Source organism: Scyliorhinus torazame, chromosome 17 (assembly GCF_047496885.1).
Source record: "Scyliorhinus torazame isolate Kashiwa2021f chromosome 17, sScyTor2.1, whole genome shotgun sequence".
Lineage (NCBI taxonomy): Eukaryota > Metazoa > Chordata > Chondrichthyes > Carcharhiniformes > Scyliorhinidae > Scyliorhinus > Scyliorhinus torazame.
This window is the reverse complement of record NC_092723.1, coordinates 75806659-75826262: the sequence shown is the minus strand read 5'-3', so window position 1 is coordinate 75826262 and position 19604 is coordinate 75806659. Positions and strand designations below refer to the sequence as shown.

General features: G+C 49.2%; 1 protein-coding gene across 3 annotated transcripts in view; it reads right to left on the bottom strand.

The window, feature by feature from the left end:
- LOC140393543 (methyltransferase-like protein 27) overlaps window positions 1-19604 on the bottom strand; it is a 278746-nt gene that overhangs the window by 243883 nt on the left and 15259 nt on the right. For 2 of the 3 annotated variants that reach the window (XM_072479838.1, XM_072479837.1), the window contains exon 3: window positions 15738-15866. The exons of the other annotated variant lie outside the window; for it this stretch is intronic. In XM_072479838.1, coding sequence (XP_072335939.1) covers window positions 15738-15866 — 129 coding nt within the window. The remainder of the gene's footprint in view (window positions 1-15737; window positions 15867-19604) is intronic. 3 annotated transcript variants of the gene reach the window in all.

The following is a 19604-nucleotide window of genomic DNA, read 5'->3' as shown; positions in this document are numbered from 1 at the left end:
GAAAACGGAGAATCACTTTGGACTTTCTCCAGGGACGTCCAGAGTGATTTGCGCCTGTTTTCACCCGGGCACGGGGACATCGCCCCATTATCAGAGAGTTCCGCCCTTAATTCCCAGATGGGGAATACCAGTTAGGGTAGACTCAGACAATGGAACCCACTTTAAAGGCGCTGTTTGCAAAGAGGTTTATAAACTATTGAATATCCAGTGGGAGCTACATTGTCCTTACCACCCGCAATCCTCAAGTGGAACGCCCGAACCGGACCTTTAAAGAGTGATTATCAAAGTACCACCAAGGTGGAATGTCATGGCCTCAAGCCTTACCACTAGTCCTGAGCAGTACCACAGCAACAACAACCAGAACAACGGGCTAGAGTCCATTTGAAGTAATTACTGGCAGGCACATGTCCTTGCCAGGGACTGTTGACTTACGATAAGCTGATTGTTATTTGATGAGTGATGCATTACTTAAATATTGTCAAGATCTAACGAATGCCATCAGTTCTGCTTCTTTGCAGGTATTGGTAGCTTGGGGTGACCCTCCTTAAGGCGGACACGACTTTGTACCAGGTGTTGGAGTCTATGTAAAGAAACTGCGGAAGGAACTGTTGGGGTCTGTGGTGTTGGGTGCTCTGGTGCACAGATGAGCCAACACAGTTGTATGTGGTACAACTCTATTTTATTATAACTCTTATAATACAGTTCGTTCTGGATACTCTGCACGTGCTGTCTCCCTGAGTGTGTTTGGCAATAGATGTGTCCTGGTTCTCCTCTGCAGCTCTTACTGACCACCAGGGGTCGTGTCTGTGCTTTTATATCTTTCTGTCATTGGTTGTGGTGTTGTGTGTTCTGATTTGTCTGTTGGTGTGTCTATCATGATGTGTGTGTTTGAATATCATGACATCCCCCCTTTTTACAAAGACAAGTGCCTACGTGGTTATAAATATAATTGTGTCGTGAGTGCATCTAAGAGTGTGCGTTTGTGTTGTGTACAGCGTGTGTTTGTGACGTAACTATTTACATGGGGCGATGTCGGGTGCGTCACACTAACAAGGTTGTACCATAACAAAACTTGGATGCGAGAGAAAAAAAAAAACTTGAACATTGGTCCGGTCAGACGATATCTGGAACAATAAACAACAACAGGTTATAATACAGAAGTGTTTGACTTTTTGAACGTATTAACAGCGTTATAAGTCCAGTCTAATGGGTGACCGCCTCAAGAATGGGCTGGTCCTCAAGCCGGTTCAGCTGTGGAGATTTGGGGTCACACTGGTTCACCTTGGACTGTTGGAGGTGATGCTGTTGCCGAAGTCTCTACTTTACCATTTGTTGTACTTCGTGCAGTGCTTGGTTTTTTCATTCGTGCAAATATAACATTCAACATCTTTGTTAGTGGTGCCCTGGCTGTGGTTTGGTTCTGGTGGCGATGGAAGGGGCATGATCCGTGGCATCTCCACGAAGTCATCCTTGGGAACCAGTGGAGGATCCGGCGTGTGCGTACGGTGCAGTTGCGAGCGTGGAAGGCGGCACAAAGCCCGCTGATTTCGCCTACGCACCAATCCATCCGCCCTGCATGCCAGGAACAAGGTGGAGTCTGTTTTCTTTTTATGTTTGTGGTGGACGGCATCTTGTAGCCGATGGGTCGTTGCCATCGAAGTAGCACCATCACTAATATCATGCAAGGCGATGACTGTGCCAGATGTGGAAGTTGGCCAAGACCGTGTACGCTGGTTCCGGCCACCTGCTGTGCCGGAAGGGCGACTCCGCAGAGAAACGTCGAAGCATGTCGCCTTGGAGAGAGAATTGTTGCTCGCATCAACGTCTGGCGATGGCGCGAGTTGGTGTGTCCATCTTGGACCGCCGGTGCTGGTTGCCACTGCCGACCCAGTGGGACTGCCACGCGATCCATTCCCTGTCGCCGTGGTATCTGCCGTCACCCTGAGCGTGCCATCAACGAGGCCGCGACACCGCCCGTCCGGAGCAAGGTCTGGCGTGCGCAAATCAGAGTCGGCGCTTGGCTGCTCCCCATCTGGAGTCCGGTCTGCCTTCCGTCGATGCCCCCCGTCCGGAGTCCCAACAGGTTCACTGGAGGCAGCCGAGATTCCCTGAAGCTGCACTTCTGGAGTCGGAACATGCAGGAATGCACCAACCAGTGGAGAGGCTCGAGCCATCGAGGGTGGAAGCGGTGCGCCGCCACCGCAGTCGTCAGTGGTCCCACCGTGATCGTTGAGTGCCTCGGTACGCACTAGGCGAGGTCTGTCACCTTGCACCTTTTGCATGGGAAGTGGGATGCTGTCGTCACTCGTCTCACATCCCGTGGATAGATCGTCATTAGCAGCTTGCTGTTCACTAGGGTTGGGTAAATTGTCAGAGTTTTCATCTGGTGGTGCACACCATGTCGGTGGACTGTCATTGTCTTGCCATTGTCCTTCATTTGGGCTTTTCTTCTTTGGAACTTTAAATCTTCCCCCAGACATTGCAGAACCTTGTTTATTACCCCCAAATTCTCCCATATGTATGGTCTCGAATATAGGATCCACTGTTTCTATCGACATTGTACCATTTTCCAAAGAACATTCCGTTTCACTTTTCTTCTCAGGTACCTCATATGTAACTTTGTTTAATGTACATGCCTTCATGGTCTCTGGGTCTGATTTTGCTGGGACTGGCATGGTCACAGTCTCTCTTTTACTGTTCTCAATTGCCCACATTATACTCCCCATACATAACTGCTTAATCACTGGGGTTAGTGTGGTACAATGGACAATCGGGTCGACCTTATCTGCATCTTCACCATTAGTGGAAAGCACACTTGGTTCACTTGAAACTGCTGTGGGTTTTAAATTCGTTATCTGGCTACTCGATGTCGGTGTCCTCAGGATTCTTGCTCCAATGTTCTGCTCAATAATCAGTGGAGTGTGTATAGGTTCAATGCAATTAATGTTCCCCTCCAGGTTTGAAGAGTCATTACTGACTAACTGCTGGTCTCCGAAGTTGGGATTTTGCGGCATTGTGTTGAAGGGAGACATTTGTCCCTGCTGTAGATATGATTCAGGTTGTGTTATTTCCATTACCTGAGGATCAATGTCTTGTCCATTTTTTCGATCCGTACTAAAACACTGGCAATTCTCAGTCTGCTCCTTGCAAGTTAAACATTCAATTAATTTTGTTAGCAAATCCTCAGCATCCTTCTGTGGCCGTGCAGCATTATTAATCTCTGTTCGGCTACAATGATCCTGAAGGTCAGCGCATAAACCTTTTTTCTTCGGGCTTGGACGAGGCGATTCCTTTGGCTTGTCTTCAGTTGGGCTTGAACAGTCTTCAGCGCTGTGCCCTTTATTGTAGCATGAGAGACCGTCATGGTCATGCTGCTGTGTAGTGGAGCATGGTAGGCTGTTATAGCATTCTTGCTGTTCACGGGAGCATGGCAGACTTGCATCGTCTGCCGCTGGTTGGTCAGGAGAGGTTGCTAGACCCTCATGGTCTTGTTCCTGCAAGGACTGCGCTCTGGAGTCTTGCGTTCCTTCCATCGTGGAGTCCGTCCACGAGCTCTCTGTGGAGGCTTGTGACACTGGAGTCACTTCTTGTTCGTGCAAGGACTGCGCTCTGGAGTCTTGCGTTGCTTCTATCGTGGAGGCTGTCCACGAGCTCTCTGTGGAGGCTTGTGACACTGGAGTCACTTCTTGTTCGTGCAAGGACTGCGCTCTGGAGTCTTGCATTTCTGCAATTGTGGAGTCTGTCCACGAGCTTGCTGTGGAAGCTTGTGACACTGGAGTCACTTCTGGTTCATGCGAGGACTGCACTCTGGAGTCTTGCATGTCTTCTTTCATAGAGTCGGGAACGTTGAGCGGGACGTGGACCACGCTCTGTGTGGCAGCAGGGCACTCTCCGTGTGCTTGCACCGCTCCCTGTCTGTTAATGTCAGGCTGCAGCATCATCCGGTACTGATAAGTTGGAACGTCATATCTGCTGGATTGAAGATCCTCAAATCCGAAAAATGAATCCGCATCTGCGTCGGATTCAATGTGGGGGCCGCCAATGTGCAACACGAAAGGTTCGTCCGAGTCATAGTCATATAGGACCACGGAGCTATCATTGGGCTCGCGAGGTCCGGAAACACTGTAAAAATCGTCATCGAAGTATTCAAGGTCGGAATCATCGGCTTGTGCGTAGGTAACTGCTTGTCGGAGGGTTCTTCGGAGGTTAAATTCATCTCCTGGGTCAATTTGCGGCACTGTGCTGTCATTCCAGGTGAAGGAAGGTTGTTTTACAGCTTTAACAGATTTTTGTTTTTTTGATTTGGGACGTTTCCCTTTTAAATTGGATTTGGGACATTTCCCTTTTAAATTGGTGCAGTCTGGGGCCTCTGACATCCTGACGCTCGGTATGTAGCACGTAGGAAGCGACTGCGCATGCTCAGATCGCTGTTCCTTTACCGATGGCCGTTTTCTTGACTGCGCATGCGCAGCATTTCGCGCATGCACAAACGAAACTTCCGGTTCTGCGCACTGCTCACGCAACTGTGCTAGCGTGATACCTTTAGCAAGATGGCCGCCGACCTCGACCCAGCCTTTTCTCAGGCCCGGGATTTCGGCCTCTGGGATTTCGGGCTCCGGGATCCCAGCCACGAGGTGAGTACTGCAGCTTTTCTTACCTTTAAGTCCCCATTGGATTGCGTATTCTTCACAGTACTTGGCGAATTTGCCCATGACTGCCTGGTAATCGTGCCTTTGCTGCCTCCTGAAGAACCTGAACCTTCTGAACATTGCTCTTGCCCTTGCACCGGCGACGGTGAGGAGAAATTCAATTTTTTCCTTATCATCCAGGTCCTTGAGTTCAGCTGCCGCCAGGAACAACTCGAACATTTGCCGGAATCGCCGCCAGTTTTCGTGGAGGTCGCCGTCGCACTGGAGCGCCTGCGGAACCGGGAGCTCGTACATCATGCCTGGGCACTGCTGGTTGTCTCTGTACACTGAGGTATGCCGGCAGGTATCGATCCACTCCTGTACCATGTGGTGTTGGGTGCTCTGGTGCACAGATGAGCCAACACAGTTGTATGTGGTACAACTCTATTTTATTATAACTCTTATAATACAGTTCGTTCTGGATACTCTGCACGTGCTGTCTCCCTGAGTGTGTTTGGCAATAGATGTGTCCTGGTTCTCCTCTGCAGCTCTTACTGACCACCAGGGGTCGTGTCTGTGCTTTTATATCTTTCTGTCATTGGTTGTGGTGTTGTGTGTTCTGATTTGTCTGTTGGTGTGTCTATCATGATGTGTGTGTTTGAATATCATGACAGGGTCCAAGTGGGAGGGATCCTATCAGGTGCTACTCAAAACCCCAGCGGCTGTGAAGGTCCAAGGAAAGAAGTCCTGGATCCATGCCTCACATTTTTTTAAATTTAGAACACCCAATTCATTTTTTCCAATTAAGGAGCAATTTAGCATGGACAATCCACCAAGCTTGCACATTTTTGGGTTGTGAGGGCGAAACCCACGCAAACACGGGGAGAATGTGCAAACTCCACATGGACAGTGACCCAGAGTCGGGATCGAACCTGGGACCTCGGCGCCGTGAGGCTGCAGTGCTAACCCACTGCGCCACCGTGCTGCCCGCCATTCCTCACATTTAAACGAGTTCATAATGGTTAAAATTAATTTCTGTAAAATGTTTGCCGCCATTTTGATTTTTGGTAGACTTTTTAGCTGAACAGACCATTGCCAGCCCACAAAAGCTCATTAGGAGTTAAATGATAACACTGCTCTTTATATGTCCAAGGTATGTGCCAAAAATGTCAATGTTTCCAAATGTTGTGTATGTATTACGATTCCCATCCACTCAGTGGAAGGTATTCCCTTTTTGTCTATCCCTTTTAGTACTTAGGAGACTGCAGAATGGTACATTTTTTATAAGCATCACCCGTTCTTCCCAAGCTCGTGAGGGAGCTAATACATTTTGGGGGAACCAAATTTTGGTTCTACCTGAGAAAGAGGGCTCAGTTATGGAGGTCTGCAGGTTACCTGCTGACTACCTTTTCAGGGTGGCACCAACCCAATTACTACAGGGAACAGAATCCTCCCCAAATAAACCTCCCAACCACCTTCACTCAGGAGGGATCAGTATGCTTGACATGTTATAACCCAAGGGACTGGAAATGGGATATAGTAATTGCACCCACTATTTTAATGTAATTAGGGATTATAAATGTACCCCAACGTTAATAGAGGCCGCTCTTGGTTCCTCCCTGTTGACAGGCCTACACATTTCTACCGGCAGTGGGAATTTCTCAGACCACTGGTACCCAGAAGATGTTGCTCACTTTACTTCTTGTAATGGTACTTGTTTTGTTTGTAACCACAGGGCCTATCCTTGGCTTTCACATTTTTGGTCAGGATATGTTATCTGGCAGTTGACTTCCGGTGTCGGCATGTAGAGGTTTAGTCGCACGTTGGGTGGCTCCTGCTTGAGGCGTGTTTTTAGGAGTTTTAATGTCTGGTCCTGGGGACAATTTGCGAATGATTGGGTGCAGGAAGGTATAAAGAAGGCAAAGAATGTCAAAGAGTCAAAGGAAACAGCCGTGAAGTAGGGAGGGAGTGAGAGTTCACCGTCGAGTGAGACGGTGGAGGCTGGTCTGTTGGGTGAGGCCTCACTGCTTACGGCAGAGAAGATGACTGAGGTGATGTCCTTGGAGCTGAACAAACAGTTCTCAAAACATATGGAGGTGTTGAGAAAGGAGATGGCGGTGGCATTGAAGATGTTGGAGGAGGAGGCAATTGCCCCGGTGAGGGTGGCTGTGGCGAAGACATCGGCCGAGGTGAGGGAGCAGGGCGAGAAGATGAAGGGAGTTGAGGAGGCCATGTTGCAGCACAGCGATCAGCTCAGAGGGATGAGCTGCGGAGGGCGGTTGAAGACAATCAGGGGCTGCAAGCAAAGCTGGAGGACTTGGAGATCCTCTCGAGGCAGCAAAATCTGAGCATTATGGCGGGCTCGAGTCCGACGGAGTACTTTGCCTAGGTGTTGCCGGAATTGTTGGGGGAGGGAGACGAATCCTCTCGGTATGAACTGGACCGAGCTCATCGGTGGCTGAGGGCTATGTTGGACAAACATTGGTTTAGGCCTCAGCAACCGAAGAGCCAAGGGCAGTGATCATCTGTTTTCACAGGTACCACATGAAGGAGAAGGTCTTGAACTGGGCAAAGCAGAAGTGGGAGGTGCAGTGGGCTGGTGCTCGTGTTTGCATTTATCAGGAATGGACGGTGGAGCTGGCAAAGAGGAGAGCCGGCTTTCGGCTGAGTGAAGATGGGATTGTACAACAGTGGGGTGCTGTCTGGAGTAATATACCCAGCGAAGCTGAGGGTGACCTACAACGCCAGAGAATTCTATTTTGAGAAGGTGGAGGTGGCGGAGGCTTTTGGGAAAGCAGAAGGCTTGGGACAGAAATGGAGAATGGGACTGAAGAGGGGTGTGGACTGCGAAAGGGGAGTTGGGAGAGTGTATAAATGTAGTTTTGACCTATATCGTTATTTTCATGTTGTTACAGAGGTTAAGTTTTGAGGAAGGTGCAGTGCTCCCAAAGCTAGTGATATCGAAACAAACCTGTTTGACTTTAACCTGGTTTTGTAAGACTTCTTACTGTGCTCACCCCAGTCCAACGCCGGCATCTCCACATCAAGTTTTTTATTGTTATTCTTTGTTGCAAGTTTTATTTTGCTGAGATGTTTGTGTTTGATTGTTTTTCATGGGACTGGACGGGAGGGGAGGGGAGGGAACACCTGGTCGGGGGCTTTCACAACAGTAAACTTAAGTCGGCTAGTGAACGGAGGTGTGGTGGGGGGAGGGGCTGCGGAGATTGGAGCCTGACGAGCAGGTTTCAATGGGCCTAGGAGGTGTGAAAAGTGGGAGGGAGGGGATCAATACTGGGTGAGGGTTTTCGAGAGGATATGCAGGGGGAGATTCTGGGAGTGGGGAGAGGGTTTGATGTTAACAATGGATAGGGACAGGTCAGGCTCATGGGCAGGGCCCGGAGTTATGGTGATGGTAGATAGGAAGGGATAGAGGGGGGGTAAGAGACTCCCGATTAGGATAGTTACGTGGAATGTGAGGGTGTTAGAAAGCTCAGTCAAGAGATCGAGGGTTCTTGCACATCTGAAATGTTTGAAGGCTGATGCGGCGATGCTGCAGGGGACACACTTGAGGGTGAAGAATCAGGTGAGGCTTAGGAAGGGCTGGGTTAGTCAGATATTTCACTCGGGATTTGATGGCAGGCACGGGGGATAGCGGTCCTGGATCGCAAAATAGTACGGTTCCAAATGGAGATAGTGGTGGCGGACCAGGGCTGTAGGTGCGTGATAGTGACAGGGGCATTGGAGGGGAGTCTGTTGGTGCTGGTAAGCATGTAAGGTCCCAAATGGGATGATGTGGGGTTTGTAAAGAAGGTGCGTGAGGCCATCCCGACTTGGATTTGTATGAATTGATAGTGGGTGGAGACTGCAACTTGGTGCAGGAGCCAAGATTAGACAGATCATGGCCGCGCTCGCTTGTCCCGTCAGGAGGGGTGGCGAAGGCGTTGGCTGGGCTAATGATGTAAATGGGAGGAGTGGATCCTTGGAGGTTTTAGCACCCATGGGAGCGGGGGGTATTCATTTTCCTCTTTGGTTCATAAGGTCTAGTCACGGATTGATTTTTTTGTGCTGGGGAAAACGCTGTTGGCTTGGGTCAAGGGGGTCAGAATATTCGGCAATTGCGATATCGGATGATGCACCGCATTGGGTGGATATGGTGTTGGAGAAGAGGGCAGTGCAGATTAGATGCCGAGGTTGGAGATTCGATTTGGGGCTGTTTGGGGACCAAAGGTTTTGTGATAAGATTGGGAAAGTAATTGAGCAGAACGTGGGGTTTAATTGCACGGAGAAAGTTTTGCAGGCGATGGTATGGGAAGCTCTGAAGGCAGTGGCGAGGGGGGAGGTGATTTTGTTTAAGGCAAAGGTGGATAGGGAGGAGAGGGAGCAGCGGCAAAGGGCAATAGACAAGATGTTGGAGGTAGACAGGAGGTATGCAGAAGACGGGGATCCAGCACTGTTGGAAAAGTGGAAGGAGTTGCAGGTGAGCTTTGATCGGCTGTCCCCAAGGAAGGTGGTGTGCCAACTGAGGCGGGGAAGGGGAGCAGTCTATGAGTATGGAGAGATGGCAGGAAGCAGGTTGGCAGGCCAACTTCGGAGGGAGGCAGCGGTGAGGGAAATTGTTCAGCTGCGGGATAGGACAGGGAAGTTGGTGGTGGCTCCGGACCAGATTAATAGGGTGTTTGAGGAGTTTTATGAGAGGTTGTACAGGTTGGAGCCACCGGGGGAGGATCGGGAGATGTTGGAATTCCTGGATGGTTTGGAATACCCGAGGTTGGAGGAGGGAGGTAGGGCCACATTGGAGGGGGTGATAGTGGAGCAGGAGATAAAGGATGTGATTGGGAGGATGCAGTCGGGGAAGGGAGCAGGGCCGGATGGGTTTTCGGTCGAGTACTACAAGAAATGTAGAGATACGTTGGTGCCGTTGATGGTGGGATGTTTGCGGAGGCGACAGGGAAGGGGGTCTTGCCATAGACTTTGGAACAGGCATCGATCTTCCTGTTGCTCAAGATGGATAAGGATCCGACAGAGTGTGGGTCGTATAGGCCCATATCACTCTTGAATGTAGATGCAAAGGTGTTGCCGATCAGGCGGCGTTTGTGAAGGGGAAGCAATTCTTTTTGAACACTAGGAGGGTTTTGAATGTAGTTATGGCACCAGCGGAGGGGTGGGAGACAGAGGTGGTGGTGGCGTTGGACGCCGAGAAGGCGTTTGACTGAGTAGAGTGGAGTATTTGATGTCGGTTTTGGAGCAGTTTGGGATTAGGCCACGATTTGTGGAGTGGGTAAGACTGCTGTATCGGGAGCCGAGGGCAAGTGTCCGCACGAATAACGTGAATTTGGGATATTTTGCTCTGCGCCGAGGGACCAGGCAGGGGTGCCCTCTGTCCCTCCTGTTGTTTGTGCTTGCGATTGAGCCTTTGGCCATCGCGTTGAGGAGTTTGGAGGTGTGGAGGGGCTAGTGCGGGGGCAGGGGGGTGTTGGGGGAGCATAGGGTTTCTTTGTACGTGGATGACTTGTTATTGTATGTATCCGAATTGAGGTGTCGATGGGTGGTACATTGGGGCTGCTTCGGGAGTTTGGGACTTTTTCGGGGTATAAGCTAAATTTAGACAAGGGTGAATATTTTGTGGTGTCTCGGTCAGGAATGGGGGTGGGGGTGGAGGGGCTGCTATTCTGTAGGCATCGACCCACTTTAGATATCTGGGGTGCAGGTGGCATGGGATTGGGGGAGGCTCAGTCGGTATAATATTACTAGTCTGGTGGGTGACGGTGAGAGCGGATTTGACAAGGTGGGATGGTCTTCCTCTGTCACTGGCAGGTCGGGTACAAGCAATTAAGATGAATGGGTTGCCGTGGTTTTAGTTTATTTTTCAGTGCCTCCCGATCTTCCTGCCAAAGGCATTTTTTAAGGAAGTTGAAAAGATGATCACCTCGTTATATATGCAAACTCTTGATGGCCCCGGGGAAATATTAGGGGAGTCTGGTGGTCGTGGCGACATTGAAAATCTGGAGGCAATTGCGCCAGCACTTTAGGTTGTGGGTGGGGTTAAGGGAAATGCTGATTCAGAGGAATCATAGATTTGAGCCAGGGAAGTGGGATGGGAGTTTTCGGAGATGGGAAGAGAGGGGAATTGGGGCATTAAAGGATTTGTTTTGGGGAGGCCGGTTTGTGAAAACGGAGGAGCTGGGGCCGAAATATGGGTTGGGGCAGGGGGAGATGTTTAGGTATATGCAGGTCCGGGATTTTGCTAGGAAGGAGGCACAGAGCTTTCCGGTGGCACTGGCACGCACACTGTTGGAAGAGGTATTAACGACAGGGGAAATGGAGAAGGGGTGGTGTCGGCGATTTATGGGGTGAATTTGAAGAAGATAAGGTATCACTGGAGGGGATTAAGGCAAAGTGGGAGGAAGAGTTGGGAGAGGCATGGAGGAGGGGTTGTGGTGTATGCGAGGTTGGAGCTGATACAGCTGAAGGTGATGTACAGGGCACACCTCACAAAAAAAAGGATGAGCCAACCCATTAAGGGGTAGAGGATGTTTGTCAACGCTGTGGGGGGGCCCATAAAATCACGTTCATATGTTTTGGTCCTGTCCAAAATTGGAGGGGTATTGGAGGGAGGTCTTCAAGGTAATCTCGAAGGTGGTACATGTGAAACCCGAACCAGATCCCCTTGAAGCCATATTCGGGGTGTCGGATTGCCATGGTTGGAAGCGAGTGCGGAGGCAGATCTCTTGGCCTTTGCCTCGTGGATCGCCCGAAGGCGGGTCCTGTTGGGTTGGAGGTCAGCTTCTCCACCCTGTGCCCTGGTGTGGCGAGGGGATCTGCTGGAGTTCTTATCACTCGAGAAAGTGAAGTTCGAGTTGAGGGGTGGATGGAAGGGTTCTACTATTCACAGGCTTTGTTTATTATGCATTTTCAATAATTGGATGACATTGAACATTAGGTGTGGGGGGGGGGGGGGGGGGGGATGGGGGGGGGGGGGGAGGTTTGGAATGTACATGTATATATTGTTGGTGATTATGTGTGGGGTGATGGTGGATTCCTGATTCTTTTTCTTTGGTGTTTGTATTTAGAATATTGAGGGTTTGGGGGTGAGTGGGATGAAGGCATTGCTGGCCAGGGGATTCCCATTGTATTTGTTACTGTTGATTATTTGTTGATTGGTGTAAATTTGATGAAAATGTGATAAAGGAGGAGAATAAAAAAATATATTTTTAAAAGGATCATGTCATCTGGGGGATGTGATAACCGCTATTCGTTATTTTCCTTCTCTATTAGAGGTAACAGGGGTAAGAAGTAAATGTGCCATTACTACACGTGATAGATTTCTTGCTCAGTTCATTCCTTTTTATTGGGATACCAAGGTAGCCAGAGAGTTTAATAAGTCAATAATCTTTATAGAAATTCCCATACCAGCCTCCCCGAATCGGCGGCGGAATGTGGCGACGAGGAGTTTTTCACAGTAACTTCATTTGAAGCCTACTTGTGACAATAAGCGATTTTCATTCATTCAATTTGTTTTCTAAAAGCTAATGATACCTCCATAGCCCTGTTCAAGATTTCCACTGACATGCTAGCTATCCGTACTGTGGCCTTACAAAATCGGATGGCTCTTGATCAACTGATGTAACTGTTAGCCCCAGAAGGGCATCAATTATTTCAGGAGGAAGAGGGGAGAATAATACACCAAGTAAATGCATTAAGATGTTTTTTTAGTAAGTACTGGATCTGTTCTCAAAATACAACATGTAACACACAATGTCTTATGATGTTATTGTAATGGCTGTGTGTAAACTGTTCTGATTAGGCAGATGGTAGTTTCTGGGTTGACCAATTCCCAAATTCCCAAAGGGAAACTTGATTGAGCTATCACAACAATTTGCAATATGTATTCTATTATGAGACGGTACGTATATTGAAGTCAGGTGTAAAAGTTCCACTACCAGGTTTGGAATTTTTAAATATAAACTAAAACATTTATTAACAAATTAAAAGAAAACTTAAACACACAATTACATTTACACAGTTAAAACAAATCTTACAAACACTTCTACTTTGGCTTACAAATGAACAACCATACAACAGTCCCTATAAATTCTTAACCTTTAAAATACCAGTAATAAATTCCAGCTTCCTGGAACTATTGGACACTTCGTTGGAGGTGGGGAGAGACTGCTTACTTGACAAATCTGCCTCAGAACAGCACATTCTTCAAGATCTCAGTGCATACCCGAGGCCAAGTGGCCTTCTTCGAAAAAAGGGTGGCATGGTGGCTCAGTGGTTACCACTGCTGCCTCACAGAGCCAAGGACCGGGTTCAATTCCCGGTAATTGGCTGTGTAGAGTTTGCGCTTTCTCCCCGTGTCTGTGTGGGTTTCCTCCGGGTTCTCCAGTTTCCTCCCATAGTCCAAAGATGTACAGGTTAAGTGGATTGACCATGGTAAATTGTCCCTCAGTGCTCAAAAGTTAGGTAGGGGTACGGGTTTACAGAGGAGAGGGCCTAGGTAAGGTGCTCTTTTAGTGGATCGGTGTAGACTTGATGGGCTGAATGGCCTCCTTCTGCACTAGGGATTCGATGATCTCATTCAGCCATTCCTCACATGTAGCCTTCAATCTTTACAGAAATATGTTTAAATTCTCTTTCATTTTGAAGTCCTTTGTTTCAACCATCTTTGGAAGTTACCTTTTCCAGAATATAAAAATCCTTCATGTCTTTATGGCCATTACTTTCAGGAAAAATAAACTTAACATCACCTTATTCATTTATGATCATTACCAGTTGTAAATTTTTCTTTTATTTCTCTTTGAACTCCAGCAGCTAACAATTCAACTCTTCGCATCTCCTAATGCAATTTCCCATCTATGCTGTATTTACTTGTATCCCATCTTGGCTTGTTCATCTCCACTTCTAGATGCAAGAGGTGTGGGGGGGTGGGGGGGGGAGGGGGGGGGGGGGCGCGGCGGGGGCGGGGGGGCGCGGCGGGGGGGGGGGGGGAAGGTATTAGCCTTTTGAACGCCATTAATGTATCTGCTTCCACAACCTCCCCTGGCAACGCGTTCCAGACACTCACCACCCTCTGAGTAAGAAACCTGCCTCGCACATCTCCTCTAAACTTTGCCCCACAGACCTTAAACCTATGCCTCCAGGTGACTGACCCCTCCATCCTCGGAAAGAGTGCATGCCCATCCACTCTATCCATGCCCCTCATAATCTATCAGCCACCCTCAACCTCCTTTGTTCTAATGAAAACAGTCCAAGTATATTCAGCTCTCTGCATAGCTAATATCCTCCAAACCACGCAACATCCTGGTAAACCTCCGGATACTAGATAGTGGGAGGTCTGTTCCTCCCACCCAGTCTGGCCCGCATAACCAGTCATGATTAATATAATTAACTGTGGGGATACTAGGTGTGGAATTTTCTGCTCTGGAAGGGATTAGTGAAGGTCCCTTGCTGATCAGGGACTCGGGAAATCTCCCCCGATCTTACATTTGGAAGCTCATTAATTATGCATTGGCGAGCAGCTCCCTCCGAATCACATGGTTTGTCCACCCTGCTGTAATCTAATGGAGTGGGAGATCACAACGTCATTTATAAATGCCAGCTGAACGCACACAATTCTCTCAGCAGCCCAGCTATATGGATAATAAAGGCTGAGATGGCTCCAAGTAAATGGAAGGCATTGCCAAGACTCAGCAATGACTCCCTGGAGGCTCTTATTTGTGGTGTGCACCTACACCAGAATGCCCACTACTCCAGGGATGGATCCAGGAGGTCCACCAACCTCACCTCACTAACCTGGGAGGTGGTTGCTAGGGAGGTCAGCTCTATGTGCAACCATCTGAGAAACAGCATCCAGTGCAGTGATCACATCTGGAGCTCGAGTGTGAGTCATCATTCAGCTCACTTCAAACACTCACTCTCAGAATGCCATCATGCACTCAAAGCATCATTCAGCTCAGGGATCTATCAAATTATCAGCAGTGGGGATGGGTGGAATCTTAACATTCTGCACAAACTCCACCCTCAGCCCTTACTGGGCAGAGCTCAGTACACACAGCAGGCATGCAAGCTTCCCAACCTCTCCTCCTCACATCTCACCACATCCCATCCCCTTGTCTTAATGGAAGCCAAGCTTGCTCACAACAGGGAGGAGAGATCCCAGACTGGAGGAAGGAATGTGGACTTCCAGGACCTCTCCAAATTCTAGGAGGATGCTGCTGTGTGAGAGGGGAAGGCAGAGATCGCTCCTGTGGGGAAGGCGAGATAGGCCTCTCCCAGAAGCCAGTGCAAACAAGCCCTGCATGAGTAGGTCACATCCTGATATTCACAGTTGTTGTATTCAGCCTGTACATGAACTTACTCTATCTCTTATCTCTTATAGGCAGCAGTAGGCCCAGACACACCAGTACATCCAACATAATCCCCAGCCCCAGATCACCTCGAAGATGCTGATGGTCCATTTGAAGAAGACCTGTCACAGTGCTCACCTGCACAGAGATCCACACCAAAACTTCACACTTCACAGTGTCATGATATTCAAACACACACATCATGATAGACACACCAACAGACAAATCAGAACACACAACACCACAACCAATGACAGAAAGATATAAAAGCACAGACACGACCCCCGGTGGTCAGTATTAGCTGCAGAGGAGGACCAGGACACATCTGCCACCAAACACACTCAGGGAGACAGCACGTGCAGAGTATCCAGAACGAACTGTATTATAAGAGTTAAAATAAAATAGAGTTGTACCACATACAACTGTGTTGGCTCATCTGTGCACCAGAGCACCCAACACCACACACAGTTTCTCTCCCTCCACCACACCAACAATAACAACACTGATATTTACAGGAAACAGAGGGTGGGATATTCCAGCCCCGCCGGCTGCTGGATTGTCCAGTCCTGCCGAAAGCCAATTGACTTCTGGCTGGGCCACCAAAACTCCCGCGGCAACTCTTGTTATGGTGAGGCTAGAAAATCCCAGCTGTAAGCATTCTAGAAACTTCTCACTCACAGAACAATGAATGGTGAGAGCAGTTTGCACTGGTTTGTATTGATGTCTTTGTGTATTTAAATGCAGTTTAATCATCTCTTACCCCGTCAGCCACTAGTCCTGTTCCACAAGGCACATCAAGGACCAGCGCATTCTCTCGATCTCCCAGATATACAGAGTCCACAGTCTCCACACCGAACCTGGGAGCCTGGTAACCCATCACACTTATGTGCTGTGAGTAGAAAGAGATTTCATTCATGCAACCTGGTCACTGAAGAGTTTTGTTCTGTACAGTTTGTATCTTAGAGCAAAGAGTGAGAGGGGCTGAGTCTGGAACAGTGAGATAGTTGAAGATTGGTTATAATTTTCCAAAATTCCCTGGACGGTATTCTCCATTTATGAGAATAAGTGTTGATGCCAATGCAGGATTCATGGACTTTCACAACAGCAAAACTGGTGGCGAACCTGGATCGATTCAACAACTGCGAAGGAGCGAGCAAAGGCGCAATGTGGAACACAATCGGTTCCAATGAAAAGCGGTGCGGGATTCGCCGGGTGCGTGATTGACACTCAGCAGGCTGACAAGCTGTGGACACATATAAACACCACTCCCCACACACACCATCCCTTCCAACAAGATGACAATGGTTGTACTGGGCTCACCTATACAGCTGATGGGTCATCACGGGCCAAAGGGCATCTAGGGGGTGGACTGGGACACCAATACTACCCGTGGCCCTAAGTTCACAGTGGTCTGTTAGCGGCTTGCGCAGCTGCATGGCTGACATTCCGGTTGTGGCAATGGTATTTCCTGTCCGTCCACCCCGACCCCACAGCCCACATCCTGGCCAGCCCCCACAATTCCCCCCAGCCCTGGCAGAAACCCCCCGACCAGCAGTTGCTTGCTATATGTAACAAGTGGATCATTGCTGGGCATCAACCTTTTACAATTTATGTAAATTTAAATATATATCTGCAATTCATTTTTTCCAATTCAGGGGCAATTTAGCGTGTCCATTTCACTTACCGTGCACATCTTTTTTGGTTGTGGGGGTTGATGTTTTGGGTAGGCTGGGTCGATGTGGACAGCACTTGATGCAGAGTAGCGAGAGACAGACCTCCAACACTTGATAAGATGCAACACGATTTTATTTCACATCTAAACTATTATACATGTTCAGCTGTGGATTGATACTGTGCTGACTTGACTGGAGACCTGATACTAGCCTAACCAGACTTACTAGCTACCACATGGTGTTTGCACTGGCCAGCTCACGAACTCTGACTGTCTCAGAGGCTGGGTCCGGAGAGAGCGGGAAAACTGGTGCCCTCTGGCTTTATAGTGGTCGTGTCCTGTCTGGTGATTGGCTGCTCTGTTCTGTGTACTTACTGGTCATCCTGTGTGTCAATCACTGCCTGTCTGCACTCCATTATATGCATAGATGTATATTATGACATCTACCCCCTTTTTTTTGTGTGTGTGGAGATAATAAATATGAAGGTGCATGTGTGTGTGGATGTGTTTATGTGTGTGCGTGACTACATACAGAATGTGCTAAAATGAACTTAAATACAGAGGAAGGTGTCGCTAGTGCAAATATAGGGCAGATGAAATGGTAAAAACGATATTTACAGAGGTCAAAACGATAAGGTTGTGCAAATGTTCAATCTATAAGTTTAGTCTCTGCGGCGGGCGACAAATTCTGGTTGACCGCCTCAAGGATGGATCAGGGGTCGCCTGCGCTTGGATAGGCGGGACCGCCGCCAATGCGGTCGTCTCAGAGGTCGTCAGGATTGCTGGTAGATCGGTGGCCTCGTGGTAGGCATGTCCGGAGGAGGCATTGTTTGAGGTGGGACATCATGGTTAGGTGGTGGGCGTGGAACATTGCGCAGCGCCTGTCTGTTGCATCGTAGGAAGGAGCCATCAGCCATGCGGATGAGGAACGATCTCGGGGTCACTTGCTTGACCACCACAGCTGTGGCGGACCAGCCGCCGTCAGGCAACTGCACACGAATACGATCAGTTGGGACCAGCTCGGGGAGATCCGTGGCATGAGCACCGTATGCTGATTTCTGTTGGGCCCGAGACTGCTGCATCTTTTGTATGACCGTGAGGTGGTCAAGGTTTGGAACATGGATGGCTGGAACCATGGTTCGCAGAGTGCGATTCATGAGCATCTGTGCGGGAGACAACCCAGTGGACAGCGGGGATGCTCTGTATGCCAGCAGCGCCAGGTTGAAGTGGGAGCCTGAGTCTGCAGCCTTGCCTAGTAATCTCTTGACAATATGGACCCGTTTTTCAGTCTTCCAGTTTGACTGCGGGTAGTGGGGCTGGAGGTTACATGATGAAAGTTGTATAGGCGGGCAAAATCAGACCATTCCTGGCTGTAAAAACAGGGACCGTTGTCACTCATCACTGTGAGCGGTATCCCATGCCTGGCAAATGTTTCTTTGCATGCTTTAATCACCGCCTTCGCTGTGAGGTCGGACAGTTTCACCACTTCTGGGCAATTGGAGAAGTAGTCGACCAAGAGGATATAGTCACCCCCCATCGCCTTTGGACCATGGGGAGGTCACCATCTCATGTTGCTGCAGAGTTTCTTTGGGTTGAGCTGGCTGAAATTTCTGACATGTGGGGCAGTTGAGGACCGTGTTGGCAACATCCTGGCTGATGCCCGGCCAATAGACTGCCTCTCGAGCTCTGCGTCGACATTTCTCGACCCCCAGGTGACCCTCATGTAGTTGGCCGAGTACCAGAGCATGCTCTGCGGAATCCCAATCCTATCGAGCGTCATGAGGATGCCGTCCATCACCTTCAGGTCGTCCTTGACATTGTAAAACTGGGGACACTTCCTTCTGCCAGCCATTCGTGAGGTGCTGCATCACACGCTGTAGCCGTTTTCTCACGAATTTGGATGACTCTCTAATCAGAGGCCGGAAGGTTAGAGGCACACAATTGCACCTGCGCATCGATTTGGCAGACAAAGTCAGTTTGTTCACACGGTGTGGTGATAGACCTGGAAAGGGCATCTGCAACAATGAGTTCTTTGCCTGGCGTGTAGACAAGTTCAAAGTCGTAGCGGCGTACCTTGAGAAGGATTAGTTGTAACCGAGGTGTCATGTCATTCAAACCCTTCTGGATTATGTGGACTAATGGCCTGTGGTCCGTCTCAACCGTGAATTTTGGGAGGCCATACACATAGTCGTGAAATTTGTCGATTCCCGTTAGGAGGCCAAGGCATTCCTTCTCAATCTGAGCGTGCCGTTGCTCAGTGGGCGTCTTGGCTCTGGAGGCATACGCAACTGGGGCCCATGAGGTGGAGTCTTCCCGTTTGAGGGGCACCGCCCCAATACCGTCCTGGTTCGCATCAGTGGATATTTTGGTCTCTTAGCTCGGGTCGAAGAAAGCCAGAACCGGGGCTGCGGTGAGTTTTGCCCTCAGCTCATGTCATTCGTTCTAATGAGCGGGCAGCCACTGGAATTCCGTCGACTTTTTGACAAAATGGCGGAGGGCTGTGGTGTGTGACGCCATGTTGGGAATGAACTTCCCGAGGAAGTTGATCATCCCTAGAAAGCGGAGGACCGCTTTCTTGTCCTCTGGGATCTACATGGCGTTGATCGCCGAGACCTGGTCAGCATCTGGCCGCACGCCTTGCTGCGAGATGTGGTCTCCAAGGAATTTGATTTCTGATTGACCGAACGAGCACTTGGCTCTGTTGAGTCGGAGGCCATGCTCATGGATTCTGTGGAATACCTGCTTGAGGCGATCGATGTGTTCTTCAGGAGTTGTGGACCAGATTATGACATCGTCAACATACACGCGCACCCCCTCGATACCCTCCATCATCTGTTCCATGATGTGGTGAAATACCTCTGAGGCAGAGATGATGCCAAAAGGCATCCGGTTGTAGCAGTAGCGAACGAACGGGGTATTGAATGTGCACAGCTTGCGACTGGATGCATCCAGCTG